Here is a 21,048-nt window from a genome sequence, read left to right on the forward strand (position 1 = left end):
TCTTGTAGATAGGCGTCACATTTGCAAGCCTCCAGTTGAGTGGGACCTTCCCAATTAGCCAGAACTGCTGGTAAATGACGGAAAGTGACTTGGCAAGCACTTTTGCCAGCTTCCTCAGGACCCTGGGGTGGATCCCATCTGGTTCCATAGACTTGTGTACATCTAAGTGGTGTAGCAGGTCGCTAACCACCTCTTCATGGATTATGGGAGCTTCACTGTGCTCTCCATCCCTGACTTCCTGCTCAGGTGACTGGGTACCCAGAGTACTGCTGGTTTTCCTACTAAAGGCTGAGGCAAAGAAAGCATTAAGTACCTCAGCCTTTTCCTCATCCCTGGTCACTATGCTTCCCCCCACATCTACTAGAGAGGGGAGACTCTCCTTAGTCCTCCTTTTGTTGCCAATGTATTTATAGAAAACCTTTTTATTGTCTTTAACAGCACTAGCTAGATTGAGTTCCAGCTGCACTTTGACCCTTCTAATTTTCTCCCTGCACAGCCTCACAGTAACCCTGTACTCCTCCTGTGATGCCTGACCCTTCTTCCAAAGATCATAAACTCTTCTTTTTCCTGAGCTCCAGCCAGAGTTCTGTGTTCACCCAGGCTATATGCAGTCCTGTAATTCCAGTCCATAGGTAATTTGCTGAACTGATTTGAAGTTCTACTGAAGATATCAATACGCCGTACAAATACAGAAATTTTTAATGTGCTATAAGATGCAGGCTAAGTAGATAGCATAGGCCAATAAATAGGTCTCAAATATTAGCAGAAAAAAAAAATAGTGCCTCCTTTTCCAAGAAAACAGGAAAAACAAAGATGAGCTAGTTTTTAGGTTATTATACAGGAAGTTTTTTTAACTTTGATTTAGATCAAGTTGTGGTTATCAAGTTTTGAAGTTTTGGTTGGTTTTTGAAGTTGTAGTTGCAAATCTTTGAAGGAATTTCATTTTAGGTCTTGGTTTTCAGATTGAAATGATGAAAGGAAATGTGATTTCACGTATTAATGTGTATCTTCAAGACCTGGAAAAGTTTAAAGCTCGTTGGGATCAGCTAAAGCCAAGTGATGATGTCATTGAAACAGGTGATCAAGATGTGCTTGAAAAAAGTGCTCAGATCATAAAGGAGAAAGAAAAAGAGTTTGATGAACTCGAAACCATGAAAGAAAAGCTCATGTATGTATTTTATTTCCCTGTATAACTTATTCATTAATATATGGATTAATGTATTTTGCAGCAGTATTATCTCAGAAAATGTTAACTAATTTTTATTACAACAGATGATATAAGGAATTTAATTTTATATGTATTTTACATGTTTTTCATTAGTTTTTCAGGGTTCTATCTGTTGATTTTACATAACATGAATTTCCCAAGCTAAGATTTCTAGAGGTTTTTGGAATGAAATTTTGAGAAATCTCTTAGGCTTTCATATAAGGGAGTCTCTGCACTAAAGGCTTGATTCTGACTTCTGAAATTCTCACTCTGAGAAACTTTGGGATATTGGTCCAAAAAGGGTCAGTTATTACTTCAATCTTCTTGTAACTTAAGTGGGCAAGTGCTGACTTCTCCCATTTCTTGAGTAAGTGTCCTATCTGATAGACTATTGTGCAAAAGGAAAGAATTTCTCCTCCAGGTGCCTACGTTCAGTCAGCTCGTTATTGCAAATCTTGAGTGGATGGAGTTTTCTGTTGAAATTCTTAGGTTAGTACTTAAATATGGTAGTAAATAAAATTAGCATATTCTTTCTGCTAACAGGAAGAAACGATCAATTAAAATTATTTTCCTTCAAGCTTTGTTTCTAGGGGTGAAGTAATTAACTTTTCTCATAAATGAGAAAGAAATGAAACTTTGTGGAAAGTAGTTGTGAATATGGGAGATGGTTGCTTTGTAAGAGAATGATCGTTTGTATTTCTTTATTATTTCTATTCAAGAAGAAGACTATAAGGAAATTGAAGTTGGTAACGTTGTTCTTCAATGGAGCTAATGGCTTTTCTTAAAAAAGTAGAATTATTTTTTGTATATGATACCATCTCTTAAACTGTAATTCTGTAGTGGAATTATGTAGTTTATAATGCAATGATCTTTTTATTCAGTGAAGAATGCCATCATTTTAAATTGGAAGAGCCTGACTTCTCATTGTCGAAAGTTGTACAGCAAGATATTAAGAGCTGTGCAGAAGTCTGGGCATTGTATGAAGAGTTTTGTCAAGGTTTTCAGGAAAAAGCCAAAGAGGACTGGATTACTTTTAGGTATGATTTGGATTACTTTTAGGTATTATTTTGTTACTTTATTTTTCATGGACATATGTGTTTGGTTGTAGTACTGTGTTGTTATGACCTTTTATATTTGATTTTCACACAGGAGTAAAACATACCTTTTTGAAGAGTTTTTGTTTAACTGGCATGACAAAATGAGGAAGATGAAAGAATACACTGTAATGGCAGTAAAGTTGCAAAAAGAAGTGGACAAATATAAAGTAAGATGATAATTACAAAAAAGGTTATAAAACAAAAATTATTTTGGTATTACTGGCTAATATACTTCATTTGGTAGCTTATTTTTAGCTCATATAATAAAATCACTTACAGTTTAACAAAATATCTTCTGATACTCTTTTGAACATTTCACTTACTTTTGTGAACCTTTCTGGTCCTTACAGTGAACAGGAGGGTTACTACAGTTTACATAAACATACATTTAGCAGTCAGTTTTCCTCAGAGTTATACTCCTAAATGTTAAATCCAGGAATTGCAAAAAAATTTACTTCAGTTAAAGAATGTAATTTTTTGTTTTCTTTGAATAGCATATCGCTCTATAATAAAATATAGTTTTTATAGAGACTAGATGGATTCACGTGTGCATTTTTCCTATAGACAATAATTCCACTCCTAAAATATGTAAGAGGAGAACATCTTTCTCCAGACCATTGGCTGGATCTCTTTCGTCTTCTGGGTCTTCCCCGAGGTACTACGCTTGAGGGTTTGTTATTTGGAGATCTGCTAAAAGTGACAGATGCCATTATAGAAAAAGCAACAGAACTTAAGGTATGAATAATTTCAAACAAATGTACTATATTTTATTTTATGGTTTATTTTATGTAGTATATCTTGTTGTGCATAAATACTTATGTTTTTATTACTGTAGAAATAGAATATACATTATATTTTTGATGGAAAGTTTATTGCAAGCTCTGTAATTTCAAATGACATTTATTTATACTTTTAAATAGGATTTGAATTGCCGGGCCCAAGGTGAAGTCACAATCCGAGAAGCATTACGTGAGCTTGAACTCTGGGGAGTTGGAGCTATCTTTACATTAACAGATTATGAAGATAGCCAAGGCAAGACTATCAAGCTTATTAAAGACTGGAAGGACATAGTCAACCAAGTTGGAGATCATCGCTGTCTTCTACAGTCCCTGAAGGACTCTCCATATTACAGAGGTTTTGAAGATAAAGTGTCCATCTGGGAGAAAAAACTGGCTGAGTTGGATGAGTATCTGCAGAATTTAAACCAAATTCAAAGGAAATGGGTCTATTTGGAACCGATATTCGGACGTGGAGCTCTGCCCAAAGAACAAGCTCGTTTTAACAGAGTTGATGAAGACTTTAAGTTAGTGTTATGGAATGCGACTTATTTTTTATAGTATCTTTGACATGTGTAGGCTAGAACATTTTCCATGGTGAAAATATATGTGAAACAGTTGTAATACGTAAGGAGGTGAAGGTCAGCAACAGGAATTCAGTAGACATAGATGTGTGACAGTGACATAGCTCTGATTGAAGGTGGTAACGTAGTTTTCATTTAATGGGGTACATGTGAAGAAGGGAATCAAATGAAACATCAAAGATCGTGAACAAGGCAGGCAAGCACAAGATCAGTCTTGTCAACAGAAGCAGAGGTGCTGAAATTGTTCTTTGAATAATTGTTTTTTGTTGAAGACAAGCACCTTGTTCACTAAGTACACAGGTGGACTTTTGCAAGAAACAGAGGGTTTATGTGTTCCAAACAAGTCAAGGAGTTAAAAAGGGAGATTTTAGAAATGTAGAAATATGTGTACAATAATCTGTCTTGATTTGAGTAAAATTACTTCTTAGAAGGAAATAAAAGTCAAGAATTGGATTTTCTTGGTTTTGGGTAGAGAAATTTTAGCAAGAAACAGTTGTCATTAAGTTACATTGGAAAGACATCGATGTGAATTCTGAAACGTTTCATAATTAATACTGAAAACTGAAAGTTATATATCAGATATTTGGAAAACTTACCTGTGTTTTAATTTTTATTTACATAACTACTTGTATATCATACATAGATTAAAATTGTAGTGGTTGTTTTATGAATTATTCATTTTTTTCTGTAAAGATCCATTATGTCGGATATCAAGAGTGACAATAGGATAACATCACTGAATTCCCGGACAGGAATCAAAAATACCTTAATTACCATACTTGACCAGCTTCAGAGATGTCAGAGATCTTTGAATGAGTTTTTGGAGGTACAGCTGTTATTAATATAGTTTTCTATAAAGAAAGTAAATAAGTTTGAATTTAAATCAACAAAACTGATTGATTTTGTTTTTATATAGGAAAAGCGTTCAACATTTCCAAGATTCTATTTCATTGGAGATGATGACTTATTAGAAATTCTAGGACAGTCCACAAATCCTCTGGTTATCCAGTCTCATCTTAAGAAACTTTTTGCTGGTAATACATTAATCTCTATTTGTGAAATATACTTATTTAGGAACAGGGTTCTTCAAAGCTAATTAATCTGTTGAAGACTCTTTTTTTCCCTCTTTCTGCTACTATTCACTAAGGAATTAATGTTTGAATTTAACAATATATAACTTCATTGTCGTTTTCTGATTAATAGGCATTCATAATGTGAGTTTTGATGAAGAATTTAAATACATACTTGCCATGAAGTCTGTAGAAGGAGAAACTGTGCCACTCAGAAATAAAGTTCTTCTGTCAAATGATGTGGAGGTAAGAAAGTCGCATTCAAGTATAGTTCAAGAGTCTTTGAGAAATTATTTTGTAATGTAACTTTTGAGGTTTTTTTCATCTCTTTGTCAGGTGTGGCTAAACAGTTTGGCTTTGGAGATGAAGGAAACCCTGAAAAAAATGTTAATTGACTGTGTTGATGCTGGAAAAAGATCACAAGGTTCAATTGATCCATCGCTCTTTCCTTCCCAGGTAGTAGTTGATCCAGTAATGCCAGTGTGTAGTCTTAGATTTAGAAAATAAGTTATTTCTTGAATTTTCATAAAGAAGTGTACATATAGATTTGGAAGAAAATAACCCCAAACAAATCCATTTTATTGACTTGATAGTATGGAGAAATTCTTAAAAAATATGTGTTTTTATAATTCTTTTGTAAACATTTGGAATACTCAAGTCTCTTACATAACACCTGATCTAATATCCATCTATTAACTTTGATGTAAATCTTGATCTTGTTTGATAGTGAGTGTTACATGCAGAGCTGCTAAGACTTGGTAAGATAAAAAAGCCCTTTCTGAATCTGATTAAGATACAGTTTCTAAATCTTAGCTGTATAAGCAGAGATAATAATGAACATGAAATTATTTTATTCAATTTTGACCAGTATCACATAGAACCACTCAAAATCACAGAATGGTTGTGGTGGGAAGGGACCTCTAGAGGTAATCTGGTCCACCCCCCCTGGAGGGCCACCTATAGTCAGTTCGCCCAGGACCATGTCCAAGCAGCTTTTTAATATCTTCAGGAACGGAGACTCCACCATCTCCCTGGGCAACCTGTTCAGTTGCTCCGTCACTGTCATGGTAAAAAAAATGTTTCCTAATGTTCAGACAGAGCCTCCTGTGTTTCAGTGTGTGCTCATTGCCTCTTGTCCAGTCATGGGCACCTCTGAAAAGAGCCTGGCTCTGTCTTCTTTGCACTGTCCCTTCAGGTATTTATAGAAATTGATGTTTCCCCACTGAGCCTTCTCTTCTCCAGGCTGAACAGTCCCAGCTCTCTCAGCCCTTTCTCATAGGAGAGATACTCCAGTCCCTTAATCCCTTTCCCCTCTAGCAGGTATTGTAGTGGTGGAAGTCCAAGTCCTAGAGGATCAGGGCCTGTCAATGTGAGGCTGCTAATATCTGACTGTAGAGGTCCTGATCCACTTGTTCTTCCTGGTCAGGTGGCCCGTAGTAGATACCCACTGTAATGTCACTTTGACTTGTCCTCTCTTTAATCCTAATCCATAAACTCTCAGATGGCTCCTTATCCGTCTGCAGACACAGCTCAATGCACACCAGCTGCTCTATTATGTAAACAGCAACTCCCCCACCTCATCTTCCCTTCCTGTGCTTCCTAATGAGCCTGTATCACCACTGCAGTCATGGGAGCTACCCCACTGCATCTACATGATCCCAACAAGATCATAGTCCTGCAACTGCACACAGATCTCTAATTCAGCATGTTTATTCTTCATACTGTGTGCATTAGTGTACAGGTGCTTTAAGACAGGTGCTCCAGCATGTTGAATTTCTGGAGAGGGTTTAGAGGATTTCTCCATAATGACACCTTGTGGTCAGTTCCTTGCTGATGTGCAAGTGCTCGAGGTGACACCACTTAAGCCCCATTTTTTTTTTTTGTGATCCCTTCCTGTCACTTCATCCCATGCCATTTGCTCAGTGTTCCTGTCTGTCACTCCCTCATAGGACTGCTGATTACTCTCTCCCTCCCCTAGAATGTAGTTACTGTTACAGATCTTCAAATTGGCATAATCGAGGAAATTTTTGTTACAAATCTTTCCAGTTGCAAGTTTGACTGAACCTTCATAGCTCAGACAGGGCTTTTCCAGAGAACACAAAGTAATTAGAACATAAGTGGAATGTTAGAAACTAGAATGCAAAATACCATATTAGGAGATCAGTGAAACAAAAAGTTGAAGGTGTTTCTGAGCCTGTTGAATATGGACTTATCATGCCTACAGTATGGTAGTTTCCATCTGACATATCATTTAATGGGAAAAGATACGTTAAAGATTTTGCTACCACATGCTGTAGAATGGCTAAGGGACTTGCTGTATTATATCATATTGCAAAGTTTTGCTAAATTTTGTCAGGTTTTAAGATGACTGTATTTGTTCTTAAGGGCATAGCAAGTGTGTAGCTTTGTTTAAAAATGATACAGTAAAATGCTTTAAATAGCAGACATAATGAGCATTTGCAAATGAATTGAAAAAAACTCTTTATGTCTTCTGTATTTATAAAATGTTATTTGAACTTTCTCTTCCAAAGATTCTTTCCTTGGCAGAACAAATTCAGTTCACTGAAGATGTTGAAAGTGCTATCAAAGACCATAATCTGCCACAATTAGAATTAGAACTCATGGCTAAACTGGAACATTATACTAGCATTGATACTAGTATAGAAGATACTGGGAGTACAGGTATAAAAATGATAATTATTATATAATTCTTCATAAGGAATATGTAGTTGTATAGTATTTAACATTGTGCTTATTTAAACAGGAAATTATATACAACTGTCTCAATTTGAGTTCATAAAGTTGAGTTACATAAAGTTACACAGCAATTATTGCCAAGATTAGTGTATTTAGTATTTCAGTGAACAATAGATTTTTACTTAGATTAAAATAAGATCTTGGAGCATTTATATATCTGCAAATCTCTTTTTTTTTTTTCTAATTTTGTTTGTTTTATGTATTTACTGTTAATTTACCCTCACATACTGAACTGTTCTCTACTGTTATGTTTCATGGGAACTGGCCAAACAGCAGTTGGGGTACATTATGTCATGCCAATATATTCTGTACGATGATGTAGGTAATTCTCTTTTTCCATCTTAGATGTATACATCTGAATCTGAACTAAAGTTCTTGAGTACTTCTGTAGCAAAACCAGTAAACTAGTTAATCTCAAGACATAATTGTTCTGAATCTCGCATAGTCCAGACGAGTTAGAATAATTATGCCTTTGGGTGCTTATTCCTCTCTTTGGACCAGAATGGAGGCTTTGAATGACTACCTCAGATGTACATCTCTATAGTGTGGGTTGGGTGAGATGGCTTTTACCCTATATGTATAAAAAGACTCAATTTGACATATAGTTGACAATCTCCCACCGCATTTGTATAGCTGCTTAGTGGATTAAATTGTAGTTTAGAATTTATGAACAGTTAGCATCTAATATATTAATTGGGAATAGAATTCATATCACCTACCTTCAGCAGTCCATAAGTTAAATCTTTTATCTAAGCTCCATTTCGGTGCTCTTTCTATAGCCACTGGAGAAGTGTCATCAGTTATAGAACAATGTTCATTCATTCTGTTAAATAACACATCTACAGTAACTTTTTGTTTTGGATAATAGGTATGGTTTTGAAGCGAGTTCCTTTTTATCCTCACTTCCTTTGGTTTAATTCCATCATGCAATGGTACAGGAGCACACAAACTGGATTTCTTTTCAATGAAACTAAATTAAATATGGTCTCAGAGTACACTTAATGCACCCAACCTGCTAATGAACATTAATTCCACATCACCCTAATTAGTCTGAGTAAAATCTCCAGAGTGTGTGTAGCATGATTTTCAGATCCTCAGCAGACAATTAACAGATTGTGCCACACTGATTACTGAAGTGGAGATAGCTGTAAATACTCCTAGAATAAACTGCTTTCTAGAAAAGCTTCTGTCTCTCTATTGAGTGTAGATGCAAACAAAATCACTTCTAAATGACTGGAGTTACATGATTCACGTTCTTTGTGAGGATCTCATTTTATACTGTTTGCTTTAGATAATAAAAAACATTTCTATATATAATTGAAATGAGATCTGAATGATGTCTGCTGAAAACAGAAAGCAGCATAGTGAGCCTGAGTATGGGTAACGTGTATTTTCCTTACTACACCGTTGTGATTCTTTTTTTGGTGGTGGTTATTTGCAGGATCAGGAAACCTTGAGCTCAAACTTAAAGCTCTGATTCTTGATATCATTCATAACATTGATGTGGTGAAGCAGCTGAATCAATGTCAAGTTCACAGTGTTGAAGACTGGGCTTGGAAGAAGCAGCTGAGATTTTATATGAAAGACCAAAAATGTTACATTCAGATGGTAGATGCTGAACTTCAATATACCTATGAATATCAGGTGTTGTATTTTTAATTTTACCTGGTGGCTTTTATATATGTGTCAAACACTTAATCATTTCACACACACTACTGATTGCCTTCCCACTGTTGGGTTTTTTTGCAACATTGTTGTGTCCTTAGCATGCTGTTTCACAGAGAATACTAAAAGTTAAGGTAATAATTTTCATTCTTGATATTGATGGAGTAAATATAAGTTGTATGGAAAGCAGCTGCAGTATCGTATTAATATTTTCTAATATGCTTGCTACTTTTATATATTAGAGTGCAGTTTCATCAGTGTTGACTCCTTTTCTGTAATTCTAAAAAAAACTTGCACAATGCTTTGACATAAAGTCAGGAAAACTTTATAACTGTAAACAAATTTGTATCCTTCATGAGACAGTAATCTTGACTGTTGTGTTATGTTTTCAAATTAATGACCTATGAATGAAATTAATGAAATTAAATTGTAAATAATTTCTGTCTACCAATCAGTACAATTTGTTTTGTTTCTGCAGGGTAATTCCCCTAAACTTGTTTATACACCCTTGACAGATAAGTGTTACCTAACTCTTACTCAGGCTATGAAGATGGGCCTTGGAGGAAATCCCTATGGTCCAGCTGGAACTGGAAAGACAGAATCAGTAAAGGCCCTAGGTGGACTTCTTGGAAGACAAGTATTAGTCTTTAATTGTGATGAGGTGAATATGGTTCTGTATAGTTTGGGAAATGGATATCTATGCCCATACTTCATAAAGCAATATTATATTATAGAAATACTTTAGATAATTTGTCAGTTTCCATTAGAAGTTTGTGGATATTTCCAGTGACATATTTTTTAATACATGCAATTAGAGTCTTTCATTATTTTCTTATTATTTGAATTTTGTTAGCATTCTTTTTAATTTTAAGGGCATTGATGTGAAGTCGATGGGGCGCATATTTGTGGGCTTGGTGAAGTGTGGTGCCTGGGGCTGTTTTGATGAGTTCAATAGACTTGAGGAAGCTGTACTGTCTGCAGTATCCATGCAGATTCAGACAATTCAACATGCATTGAAGAAACACAGTCCCGTATGTGAGATGCTTGGCAAAAAGGTACAGCAAAACTTACTTATTTTCTTTTTATAAAAATACTCTGCGTCAAACTTGAAAACGGACTGCTGTAACTAAACATAGTGCCACCAACATTTCTCAGTACTGTTTCATATAACAAGATAATATTACAATGTACTTTTAATGCTAGGTTGAAATGGATCACAATTCTGGAATTTTTATCACTCTGAATCCTGCTGGAAAAGGCTATGGAGGAAGACAAAAACTGCCTGATAACCTCAAACAACTTTTCAGGCCAGTTGCTATGACTCATCCAGACAATGAGCTCATTGCAGAAGTGATTTTGTATTCAGAAGGCTTTAAAGATGCTAAAACACTCGGTAGAAAATTAGTGGCTATTTTTAATCTAGCAAGGTAAGCTTTATTTTTTTTTCCTTTCCTTTAGTCATGATACTTCTAATGCTCTTCCCTCCTGCTCTTATTTTATCATTGATCTTTGTGCTTATCTAACTGCCATGTTATTTCTTCTCTATCTAGTCTGTGCCAAAGCATGACTGTAGGGATACAATTTACCCATAATTTCTGTTAATTTTTTGAAATATTTTATGACTTCAATATTGCAGAAAGTTGTGTGTCAGAAGTGAAACTAGACTTAAAACTGCAGGTTTGGAGTCGTTGCAAGTTTTACATTTAATACAGCTCTTAAATCTGAATAATATACCATGCAAATCTCTGTAGATGCTAATTTAACTTACAAAATAAAAGTATTGCAGTATATTGGGAGGTTCAGATGTTAAAATATCTGTAATGTAGTTATAATCTTGTGATTATAAGTGACAAAGTACTGCTCCCCTATTACACTCGCTCAATGTGAGCATATGAATGCTCACAAGCATTGTGTTGAATTTAGACTCTTGAAGTTGTTGAAATGGAAGTGAGTATTTGGTTATAAGTATGCGTATTAGAGATAGCAAAGTTCAGAAGTTTTATTTAATGCTATTAAGGACAATAATAAATACATTAGGTGTTGAATATACTGCTGCTGAAACTTTCAGGGTGTCATTGCTTGTATCTCTGAAATGCATTTCAGATGGCACTACTGATCAGTTTTTCTTTAGCCCAAAACTGTACTATAAGCATATTCATTTGCCAAACAAAAATATCAGGTGCTGTCACCTAAAGCTTATTACGGTATTGCTGTTTTTAAATTTAGGGAACTTCTGACGCCACAGCAGCACTACGATTGGGGTTTACGAGCATTGAAGACTGTTTTGAGAGGGTGTGGCAATCTTCTTCATCAGCTGAAGAAAAGCGAAGCAAAGCAAGAAAGTAAGGTTGACCATGCCAGACTTTTGGTTATTTCGGGTATTGCACAGATATCATTCACGTACATACATACAGCTTTCTTGCTCACTGGAGTTTTGAGAAGCCATGGCTTGGATCTGGAGGCAATTTAAAAAAAAAAAAAGACCTGTGAAAGTCCACCTTCATTATTCCAGATTGAACTTTTATATGATAAGAATATAGATAATAGGACTTTGTTCTGGGTTGATTTTGAGTGAATCTCAAATACTCTCATTTTCACTCTGCTTAGGTCAGGAAAGTTGATACTCTTATGTTGTCATTATTCATCAGTCATCAGACCATTTTGTTTCTATGTGATGTTTGCTAAAATTGTCACATAGCATTAGATTCAGATTGATAGGCAGAGATAAATATAAGGACAGGTAGAAATGATAGAAATGTATTGGACTAGACTGGGTCACTGTATTTTTAAAAAACTTCTTATATGATTGTTGTTTAGATGTTAAATGAGTGGGAATTAAGAGGGTGGGATGGATGAGCATTTCACATCTTTAGGACACAGCTATTGCTTTTTGTTAGCTTAAACAGGATGTATCTGAAAAATTTTAGAGACAGCCTTTGTTTACAAATCGTGGAATAACAAATGGTCTGACAACTTTAAAGAATTTGTCATTGACTATAGTTTGGATCTGCCAAAGAAGAATTACCAGCAATGTGTTCCTATCACTGTTTCTTGCTATGACATTTTAGCTTCATGTTTAGATACGTGAAATTTGCTGAAACTGGTCTGGTTTAAAATACAATTTTCAATAACCCTGCGAAAGGCAAGATGGATGGTTTTAACTTACAATTTAACTTACTAGTTAAACCTAGAAAATTTCCTTTGTGTTTTTTTGTTTGTTTTGGTTTTATTTGTTTGTTTGGTTTTTATCTCTTAGCTTGAAAATAGATAATTTTTGAAAACAGAGAATATTTCCAACAAATGCAGTTTTCTGTTTCTTCATGTTTGCTTGTATTATTGAATCAAAATCCTTTGGCATGTCATAATGTTGCCCATGTTCTTAAATATTGCTTAAATTTTGTATACTTACTTTAGTAAAGCAGTTTAACCTTTATAAATCAAGTTCCTTAATGTCAACATTTTTCCTCTTAACTGTTTATCATGCTGATTAGAAGACTTGCCTGTAGAAGCTTTTAAGACATTGTTCAAGATTAAAAACCTTGAACTTTTTCCAAATTCTGGAAGGGTACACTGATCCTTAATCTCTGGAATATTTGAGAAAAATGGGGCAATCATGCATTCAGAAGGAGGGCAGAAACACAGGATGATTTTCACCTGTGGTTCCTAATCTTGCTCTCTGAAAATGTATGTGTTTTACATGAGAAAGTAATTTAATTTAAAAAGCAACAAAATAAAGATCAGAGCCCTATGCCTTTCCCATCATGAGTATCTATTTTTCTGGCAGAGTAAAGCTTTCTTGTGGCTGTTTTCATTCTGGTCCCAAAAACACATTTCTGTGGTGCTTCACATTGAAGAGGAGTTGTGGAGAGTGTTTACTTCTGGAATATTCATAGTTAATTAGGATGCGCCTGGGAGATGTGACTTTAGACTGCCTCTGGCAGAGCAGAGTCTAGAATTTAGGTTCTTAATTTCTTTCATGAGTGCTTTAACATGTAAGCTATCATGCACAACTGCTCTTAGTCCCACTCCAATCATTAGGCTATTATGTACTATCCAGCCAGCATCATAACCATCTCATATCTGTATAAAATGCATTTGTGAGCATATGTGATAACTTCAGTAAGGCACTCATCTAACTTCCAAGTAGAATGGTATGTGAACTGCACTGTAGTCTGTGCTGTGATTCCACCTTCAGCAGCTTAGCATTATGGGCTCAAGAGCTGATATATTCCAAGTACAAAAAAAACCAAATAAACAAAAAAACAACAAACAGCTGAAACTGATCTGGCTTTTTTGCTTTTATTTCCAGTTAATGAAAGTAACATGGTGGTTCAAGCTCTGCGGCTTAATACCATGTCAAAGCTTACTTTTGCAGACTGTGCACGTTTTGATGCACTGGTTAAAGATGTATTTCCTGGCATTGACTTTAAGGATGTGGAGTATGCTGAGTTAACTACAGCTTTACAACAAGTCTTTGAAGAAGCAAACTTGGAAATTATAAGCACCCAGGTAAACATTGACTACAGCAACAAAAGAACAGGAGTTATTCTGAACTAGAACTGGTTAATATTACATTAATTTGACACATTTCTGTTTACTTTTGAAATAAATCTTGTAAAAAAAGTGAGTATATAAAAAATATGATAGATCAGTTGTGTAATTGAAAGAAAAATAGTACTAGGAAAATTAAGATGTGCTTATATGACACAGTTTCATTTAAGCCAAGTACAAACACCAATGAATGTTTTGGACAGTGAAAGAATTAAATATGTCAACATTTTTTTATCAAGCAGTTCTGTGTTCCATTTATATTTATTTATTGTAGGACTGGATATAGTTTTTTCACTAAAAGTTCATTAATTCTTCAGTAAAAATATGCCAAAAGAGGGTTGATATTTTTATATTAGTAATTTAGTGAAATGTTTCTAACATGCAAAGTAAATTTCTTTATATTCTTTAGTATAATAATTTTTAATTACTTCTGCAAATATATATTGTTTCAAAAAATAAAATCGTAGGAACAAAGTGACTGCATGCAAAGTAAATTGGAAAACATTGAAATGAACATGATTGATTTAGCTTTACAACTTCACATAGCCATTATCTCTTCTATTATCTAGATCAAGAAGGCTTTGGAATTATATGAACAACTACGCCAAAGAATGGGTGTGGTTATTGTAGGTCCAAGTGGTGCAGGTAAATCAACACTTTGGAGGATGTTAAAGACAGCACTTGGTAGAACCGGCAAAGTAGTGAAACAGTATACTATGAATCCCAAAGCTATGCCTCGACATCAGTTGCTCGGCCATATAGACATGGATACCAGAGAATGGTCTGATGGTGTGCTTACAAATAGTGCTCGACAAGTGGTACGAGAACACCAAGGTATGTTTTTCAGGGAGTTATACATCATTATGCTTAAATTACCGAAATAGTTTCTTTTCAGTTACATTTTGAAATTATGCTGTTATTTGTGGATAGCATTTTGCCACCATTTTGGTGGCAATCATAGTCAAGAACACTGAATTTTGTGATAAGAAAGCAAAAATAGACATCGGAATGTAAAGCGTATAAGAAATATCTTCATAGAACTTACATTTAAGTTATGATGAAGGAAGAGAATTAAATAATGTTAAAATAGCAAGAGGCGATACTCGAAGTGTTTTTCTTGGGCCTGATTTTTTTTTGTCTGGAAATAGATATTACTTCATGGATAATTTGTGATGGTGATATTGATCCTGAATGGATTGAATCTCTGAATTCCGTTTTGGATGACAACAGATTGTTGACTATGCCCAGTGGAGAAAGAATTCAATTTGGCTCAAATGTCAATTTTATATTTGAAACTCATGACCTTAGCTGTGCCTCTCCTGCTACAATATCTCGAATGGGAATGATCTTTCTGAGGTAAGTCGCAGGATTATTTAGGCCTGTTTAGGGACTTGGTTGGTAGAGTCCCTTGGGAGGCAGTTCTGAAGGGTAAAGGAGTCCAGGAAGTCTGGACACTCTTCAAGAAGGAACTCTTAAAGGCACAAGAGCAGGCTGTCCCAGTGTGCTGAAAAATGAGCTGTCAGGGAAGAAGACTGGCCTGGCTGAACAGAAAGCTCTGGCTGGAGCTCAAAAAGAAGAGTTTATGATCTTTGGAAGAAGGGGCAGGCAACTTAGGAGGAGTACAAGGTTGCTGTGAAGCTTTATAGGGAAAAAAACTAGAAGGGCCAGAGCCCGGCTAGAACTTAACCTGGCTAGTGCTGTTAAAGACAATAAAAAATGTTTCTATAAATACATTGGCATCAAAAGGAGGACTAAGGAGAATCTGAATCCTTTACTTGTTGCAGGGGGGAAACATAGTGACCAGAGATGAGGAAAAGGCTGAGGTACTTAAGGCCTTCTTTGCCTCAGTCTTTAGTAGGAAATCTAGTAGTACTCCAGGTACCCAGTCCCCTGAGCGGAGGGGCAGGCATGGTGAGCACAGTGAAGCTCCCATAATCCATGAAGAGGTGGTTAGCGAGCTGCTACACCACTTAGATGTACACAAGTATATGGGGCCAGATGGGATTCACCCCAGGGTCCTGAGGAAGCTGGCAGAAGAGCTCGCCAAGCCACTTTCCGTCATTTACCAACAGTCCTGGCTGACTGGGGAGGTCCCACTCGACTGGAGGTTTGCAAATGTGATGCCCATCTACAAGAAGGGCTGGAGGGAGGATCCAAGGAACTACACACCTGTCAGTCTGACCTCAGTGCCAGGGAAGGTGATGGGACAAATCATCCTGAGTGCCATCACAAGTCACATGCAGGACAACCAAGCGATCAGGCCCAGTCAGCATGGGTTCAGGAAGGGCAGGTCCTGCTTGAATAATCTTATCTCCTTTTATGACGAGGTGACCTGCTTGGTGGACGAGGGGAAGGCTGTGGACGTTGTCTACCTGGACTTTACTAAGGCCTTTGACACCGTCTCCCACAGCATTCTCCTGGAGAAGCTGGCTGGGCATGGCTTGGACGGGCATACGCTTTGCTGCGTCAAAAACTGGCTGGATGGCCGAGCACAGAGGGTTGTGGTGAATGGAGCTAAATCCAGTTGGTGACCAGTCACAAGCGGTGTTCCCCAGGGCTCAGTTTTGGGGCCAGTCCAGTTCAACATCTTTATCAATGATCTGATTTAGTGCTCCCTCAGTAAGTTTGCAGATGACACTAAGTTGGAAGGGAGTGTTGATCTGCCTGAGGGTAGGAAGGCTCTGCAGAGAGACCTGGACAGAATGGTTTGATGAGCCAAGTTCAGTTGCATGAGATTCAACAAGGCCAAGTGCCGGGTCCTGAACTTGGGTCACAACAACCACATGCAATGCTACAAGCTTGGGGAGGAGTGACTGAAGAGCTGCCTGGAGGAGGGGAACCTGCAGATGTTAACAGTTGGCTGACCATGAGCCAGCAGTGTGCCCAGGTGGCCAAGAAGGCCAATGGCATCCTGGCTTTTGTCAGAAACAGTATGGCCAGCAGGACCAGGGAAGTGATCCTTTCCCTCTACTTGGCCCTGTGAGGCCGCACCTCAAATACTGTGTTCAGTTTTGGGCCCCTCACTGCAAGAAGGACATTGAGGTACTGGAGCATGTCTAGAGAAGGGCAACAAAACTGGTGTGGGGTCTGGAGCACAGGTCTTATGACTAGTGGCTAAGGGAACTGAGTTTGTTTACCCTGAAGGAAAGGAGGCTGAGGAAGACCGTATCACTACATCTGAAAGGAGTTTGCAGTGAGGTGGGTGTCAGTCTTTTCTCCCTGGTAGCTAATGAATGTTAGGACAAGGGAAAATGGCCTCAAGTTGTGGCAGGGGGGGGGTTGGGTGGGTGTTTGGGGGGAGTTTTTTGGATATTAGGAGGAATTTCTTTACTGAAAGGGTTGCCAAGCACTGGAACAGGCTGCCCAGCAAGGTGGTGATGTCACCATCCCTGGAGGTGTTTAAAAGACAAGTAAATGTCGTGCTTAGGAACATGACCTAGTGGCGGACTTAGTAGGGCTGGACTCAGTGATCTTAAAGGTCTTCTTAAACCGAAACCATTCTATGATTCTATGATTATTACATACTTTTAAAGTAAGTAAATATACTTACATTTCTTGAGAGACAGTCTAAAGTGGATGGAGAAATTTAATTATTTGCTTGCACTACTAATGAAGCAAACCACTGGGGAAGTTTACTTTAGGTTGCATGTCCCTTCTGTACAGTTGTTATTTTCTTCTTGTTATATTCTTTTGGTTAATATATCTGAGAGTTTTTGAAAGAGACATCCTGGATTCTTTGTGTGTGACACGTACAGAGCCCAAATACTGGTTAGAAATTCTTGTTAAACTATTTCCCTGAACTTTTCCTGTAATTTGTTGTTCCTTTGAACCTGTCTATGTGAAGATGTGGATGGCTTGTATTTGTCTGAATCTTTGTTTTGAATTAGTGATGAAGATACAGATCTTAATTCTCTGATAAAGTCTTGGCTAAGAAGTCAGCCTGAAAAATGCAGATACAACCTTGAAAATTGGATTGGGGACTACTTTGAAAAGGCTTTAAACTGGGTTGTGAAGAAGGTTAGTAACTGAATACTTAATCAAATTTCAGCTTTTATAAGGATGATCCATTTTTCTAGTTGAACCCTCAAGAGATCATTCATATTAATTTTTAAATTTTTAGTAAAAAAAAAATCTCAGTACTTTTTGTATAGCTGTTTTCTTAATAAGAAAATTCTTATTATCCTATTATTCTGGATCTAATAGATTAGATTGAATCTTTTTTATTCTAATTAGTTTCCAAAAACTGATTGGTGTACTTAAAGTTTTGAAACATTTAATAAGACTTTAACTAATGATGTATGTATTTCTGTGAAACTTACTATCTCTCTTTAATATTCCATACTGGACATTTTTCTGTATATTTTCAAAGATCTAAAAAATCTGAATGTCTAAACTAAAAAATGGAAGAGGGAAGAAGTTTGTTTTCTAGATTTAGCTTTTTGCCTATAACAAAAATAGCGAAAATTTGAAAATTCAGACAGTGTAGACTTAAGCTTATAATAGGTTTGGGAGAAGTGTAATGCTAGGTATCTAAAAAGCTTGCTAGAGGCATATCTGAAAAAGTAGTCTGGTTGTTCAGGATGCTAAATCTTCACAGCTCCCACTGATCTTTCCTGGATTTAAGTATATATAACTGCCGCTTTTTAGTATTATATTAAAAATCTTAACTGAAAGATGTTTTATTAGGTGAAAGGTAGTATGTATGCTAAAAAAGGACAGTAAAAGACCTTTTACCTTATCTGAATTCTAAGTAACGGTCTGCTGTACAGACCATTTGTTTTTGGGAATCACATTTATTTTTAGGAGTATATTTAAATCTTCTACAACTTGCAATTTACAGAATGACTCTGTGATAGAAACAAGTTTAGTTGGAACTGTGATGAACGGGCTGTCTCATCTTCATGGCTGTAGTGATCGTGGACAGTTTATTATTAACTTGTTACATGGTCTTGGTGGCAATCTCAACATGAAATCACGACAAGAATTTGCAAAAGAGGTAATAAGCTTTTTCAGTAAGTTTATTAAAAATTTCTCAGTATATGTAGTAAGAATTATGATTTTCTGTCTTCTAACAATGCAAAGTAATATGTGGAAGAGTAATATGTTACTGTTTAGTTAAGGACTTAATCATAAAGCATATGTATAATATATTGGTTGTTTGTTTTTTTTAAAGATCTTCAGTTGGGCAGAAGAATCTCCACCAGATCCAAGAAAGCCCCTGGACACATATTATGATACTGACAATGGACAGTTAATGCTGTATCAGCTGAAAAAACCTGAAAATCTAACAGCTGATGACTTCAGTAATCTCCAAACACTTCCGGTCGTCCAGACCCCTGACATGCAGAGAGGTTTAGATTACTTTAGACCCTGGCTAGACTTTAACAATAAGCAGCCATTTCTTCTTGTGGGTCCTGAAGGATGTGGAAAAGGGTAAAAAGTATTTCCTATTTTAAGCAAATTATATTTCTAGCTATTTGACTAAGTTTGTAATATTTTTTTATAATGGTTTTATTGTATGACTTTGTGCTGTAATATCACTAATTAAAGAAGCCTTCTGTAGTGGCAAATAGGTAAATTCTTACAGGGATGTACAGGGAAAGTTCAGGCTGCTGCTATACATCTAAGACATCTGAATGAGGCTTTTAGATATGAAACGGAACCTTTGCAAAACCTGTGCTGTCAGGGAGTAACAGCTGAAAGGAACATGAGGTATCCAGTAGCATCCCAAGAGGCCCTAGATGCCTGTGTGCAGACAAATGAATTTAGCTGATCCTGTTGCGTGTCTTAGGTTCCTTTTTTATATGGGTTGATCACTATATACAAGGTATTTAGGCTAGATATTTGTTTTGTGTAGCTATATACTACACTTAGTTAATTTCTTGAATGGAAAGTACTATGATTTTAAAGGCAAGAATATTTAATTCAACAAAGCTCATACATCACCTATTACATTAATACAGGATGTTGTTTATGCATCTTAATTCAAATACTATACAGTATCTTTGCATACACAGTAATTTAATGCATTTATGTATTCCTTATGCTTATATGTATGTACACAATTGCTTTTTTAGGATGCTGCTTCATTATGCATTTTCCCAACTCAGATCCACTCAGATTGCTACCATTCACTGCAGTGCACAAACTACTTCTCAACATCTTCTACAAAAATTAAGTCAAACTTGCATTGTAATCAGTACAAACACTGGGCGAGTGTACAGACCAAAGGACTGTGAAAGTCTTGTTTTGTATTTAAAGGATATCAATCTACCCAAACCTGATAAATGGGGAACGAGCACTCTTGTGGCTTTTCTACAGCAGGTGAATGCTTATGTCTGTTACTTATAAAGAGATTTAAGCATACTCGAAATAGTTTAGTGTATGTAGGAATTACCTACATGGATTATTTTCAGATTTAACATCCTACATCTTTATTGACATTAGTTTTGTTTGTACTTTGATAGAATATGTAGGTTTCAGCCAGAAATAAGATACCATTTTTGTTTGCCTTATATGCATAAATAAAGACAGTACTCATTAGTTATCATGCAGTATGCATATGAATAACAAGAAAATAATCAGGAGTAGTCAGCATGGATTCACCAAGGGCCAGTCATGCTAGACCAACTTGATAAAGTTCTATGATGAAATGACAGGCATGGCAAACGAGGGGAGAGCAGTGGATATAGTCAACTTGGACTTCACTAAGGCTGTTGATGCTGTCTCTCAGAAATTCCTCACAGAAAAGCTGTTGATGTATGGGCTGGATAAGCAGATAGTGAGATGGGTTGAACAGCCAGGCCCAGATAATGGTGAACAGTGGCACAAAATCTAGTTGGAAGCCAGTACCTGTTTAACATCTTCGTTAATGATCTGGACAATGGGACAGAGTGTACCGTCAGCAAGTTTGTAGCTGACACCAAGCTGGGAGGAGTAGTATACCTCTGGCAGTAAAGGAACCAGTAATAACGGTGTACTTCTCACTCATTTTTTTCTACTGTTTTGTATTAAGCTTTGTTGACTTTATTTTAATTAAATATTTATTTAATTATTAAAGGTTCTTACGTATCAAGGATTTTACGATGAAAATCTGGAATGGGTTGGTTTAGAAAACATCCAAATTGTAGCTTCCATGTCTGCTGGAGGAACATTAGGAAGACATAAACTTACCTCCAGATTTACTTCTATTGTTCGTCTCTGTGCAATTGAGTAAGTATGTGGAAATTAGTTTGACTCTCAGAACTCAGGTTTCACTGCTGTTTGTAGAGCCTTTGCTCAATTTAGTCTATGAGAAGATATGGCTGGGGTGGTTTTTTTTTTTTTTTTTTTCTTTTTGGG

The 21,048-nt window shown here is 36.3% G+C and overlaps 1 protein-coding gene across 1 annotated transcript in view; it reads left to right on the forward strand.

The window, feature by feature from the left end:
• Window positions 1-948: 948 nt before the first annotated feature.
• DYNC2H1 (dynein, cytoplasmic 2, heavy chain 1) overlaps window positions 949-21,048 on the forward strand; it is a gene marked incomplete at both ends in the record, with an annotated part of 44,546 nt that continues 24,446 nt past the window's right edge. Inside the window, 23 exons of the mRNA XM_010187236.1 lie at window positions 949-1,168; window positions 2,089-2,244; window positions 2,357-2,471; window positions 2,869-3,039; window positions 3,225-3,607; window positions 4,358-4,490; window positions 4,581-4,698; window positions 4,868-4,980; window positions 5,071-5,190; window positions 7,266-7,416; window positions 8,933-9,135; window positions 9,635-9,817; window positions 10,029-10,211; window positions 10,360-10,583; window positions 11,383-11,498; window positions 13,466-13,665; window positions 14,277-14,541; window positions 14,856-15,063; window positions 17,595-17,724; window positions 18,548-18,703; window positions 18,881-19,140; window positions 19,785-20,031; window positions 20,768-20,919. Coding sequence (XP_010185538.1) covers window positions 949-1,168; window positions 2,089-2,244; window positions 2,357-2,471; window positions 2,869-3,039; window positions 3,225-3,607; window positions 4,358-4,490; window positions 4,581-4,698; window positions 4,868-4,980; window positions 5,071-5,190; window positions 7,266-7,416; window positions 8,933-9,135; window positions 9,635-9,817; window positions 10,029-10,211; window positions 10,360-10,583; window positions 11,383-11,498; window positions 13,466-13,665; window positions 14,277-14,541; window positions 14,856-15,063; window positions 17,595-17,724; window positions 18,548-18,703; window positions 18,881-19,140; window positions 19,785-20,031; window positions 20,768-20,919 — 4,207 coding nt within the window. The remainder of the gene's footprint in view (window positions 1,169-2,088; window positions 2,245-2,356; window positions 2,472-2,868; window positions 3,040-3,224; window positions 3,608-4,357; window positions 4,491-4,580; window positions 4,699-4,867; window positions 4,981-5,070; window positions 5,191-7,265; window positions 7,417-8,932; window positions 9,136-9,634; window positions 9,818-10,028; window positions 10,212-10,359; window positions 10,584-11,382; window positions 11,499-13,465; window positions 13,666-14,276; window positions 14,542-14,855; window positions 15,064-17,594; window positions 17,725-18,547; window positions 18,704-18,880; window positions 19,141-19,784; window positions 20,032-20,767; window positions 20,920-21,048) is intronic.

This window comes from Mesitornis unicolor, unplaced genomic scaffold (genome assembly GCF_000695765.1).
Source record: "Mesitornis unicolor isolate BGI_N332 unplaced genomic scaffold, ASM69576v1 scaffold2046, whole genome shotgun sequence".
NCBI classification, from domain to species: Eukaryota; Metazoa; Chordata; class Aves; order Mesitornithiformes; family Mesitornithidae; genus Mesitornis; species Mesitornis unicolor.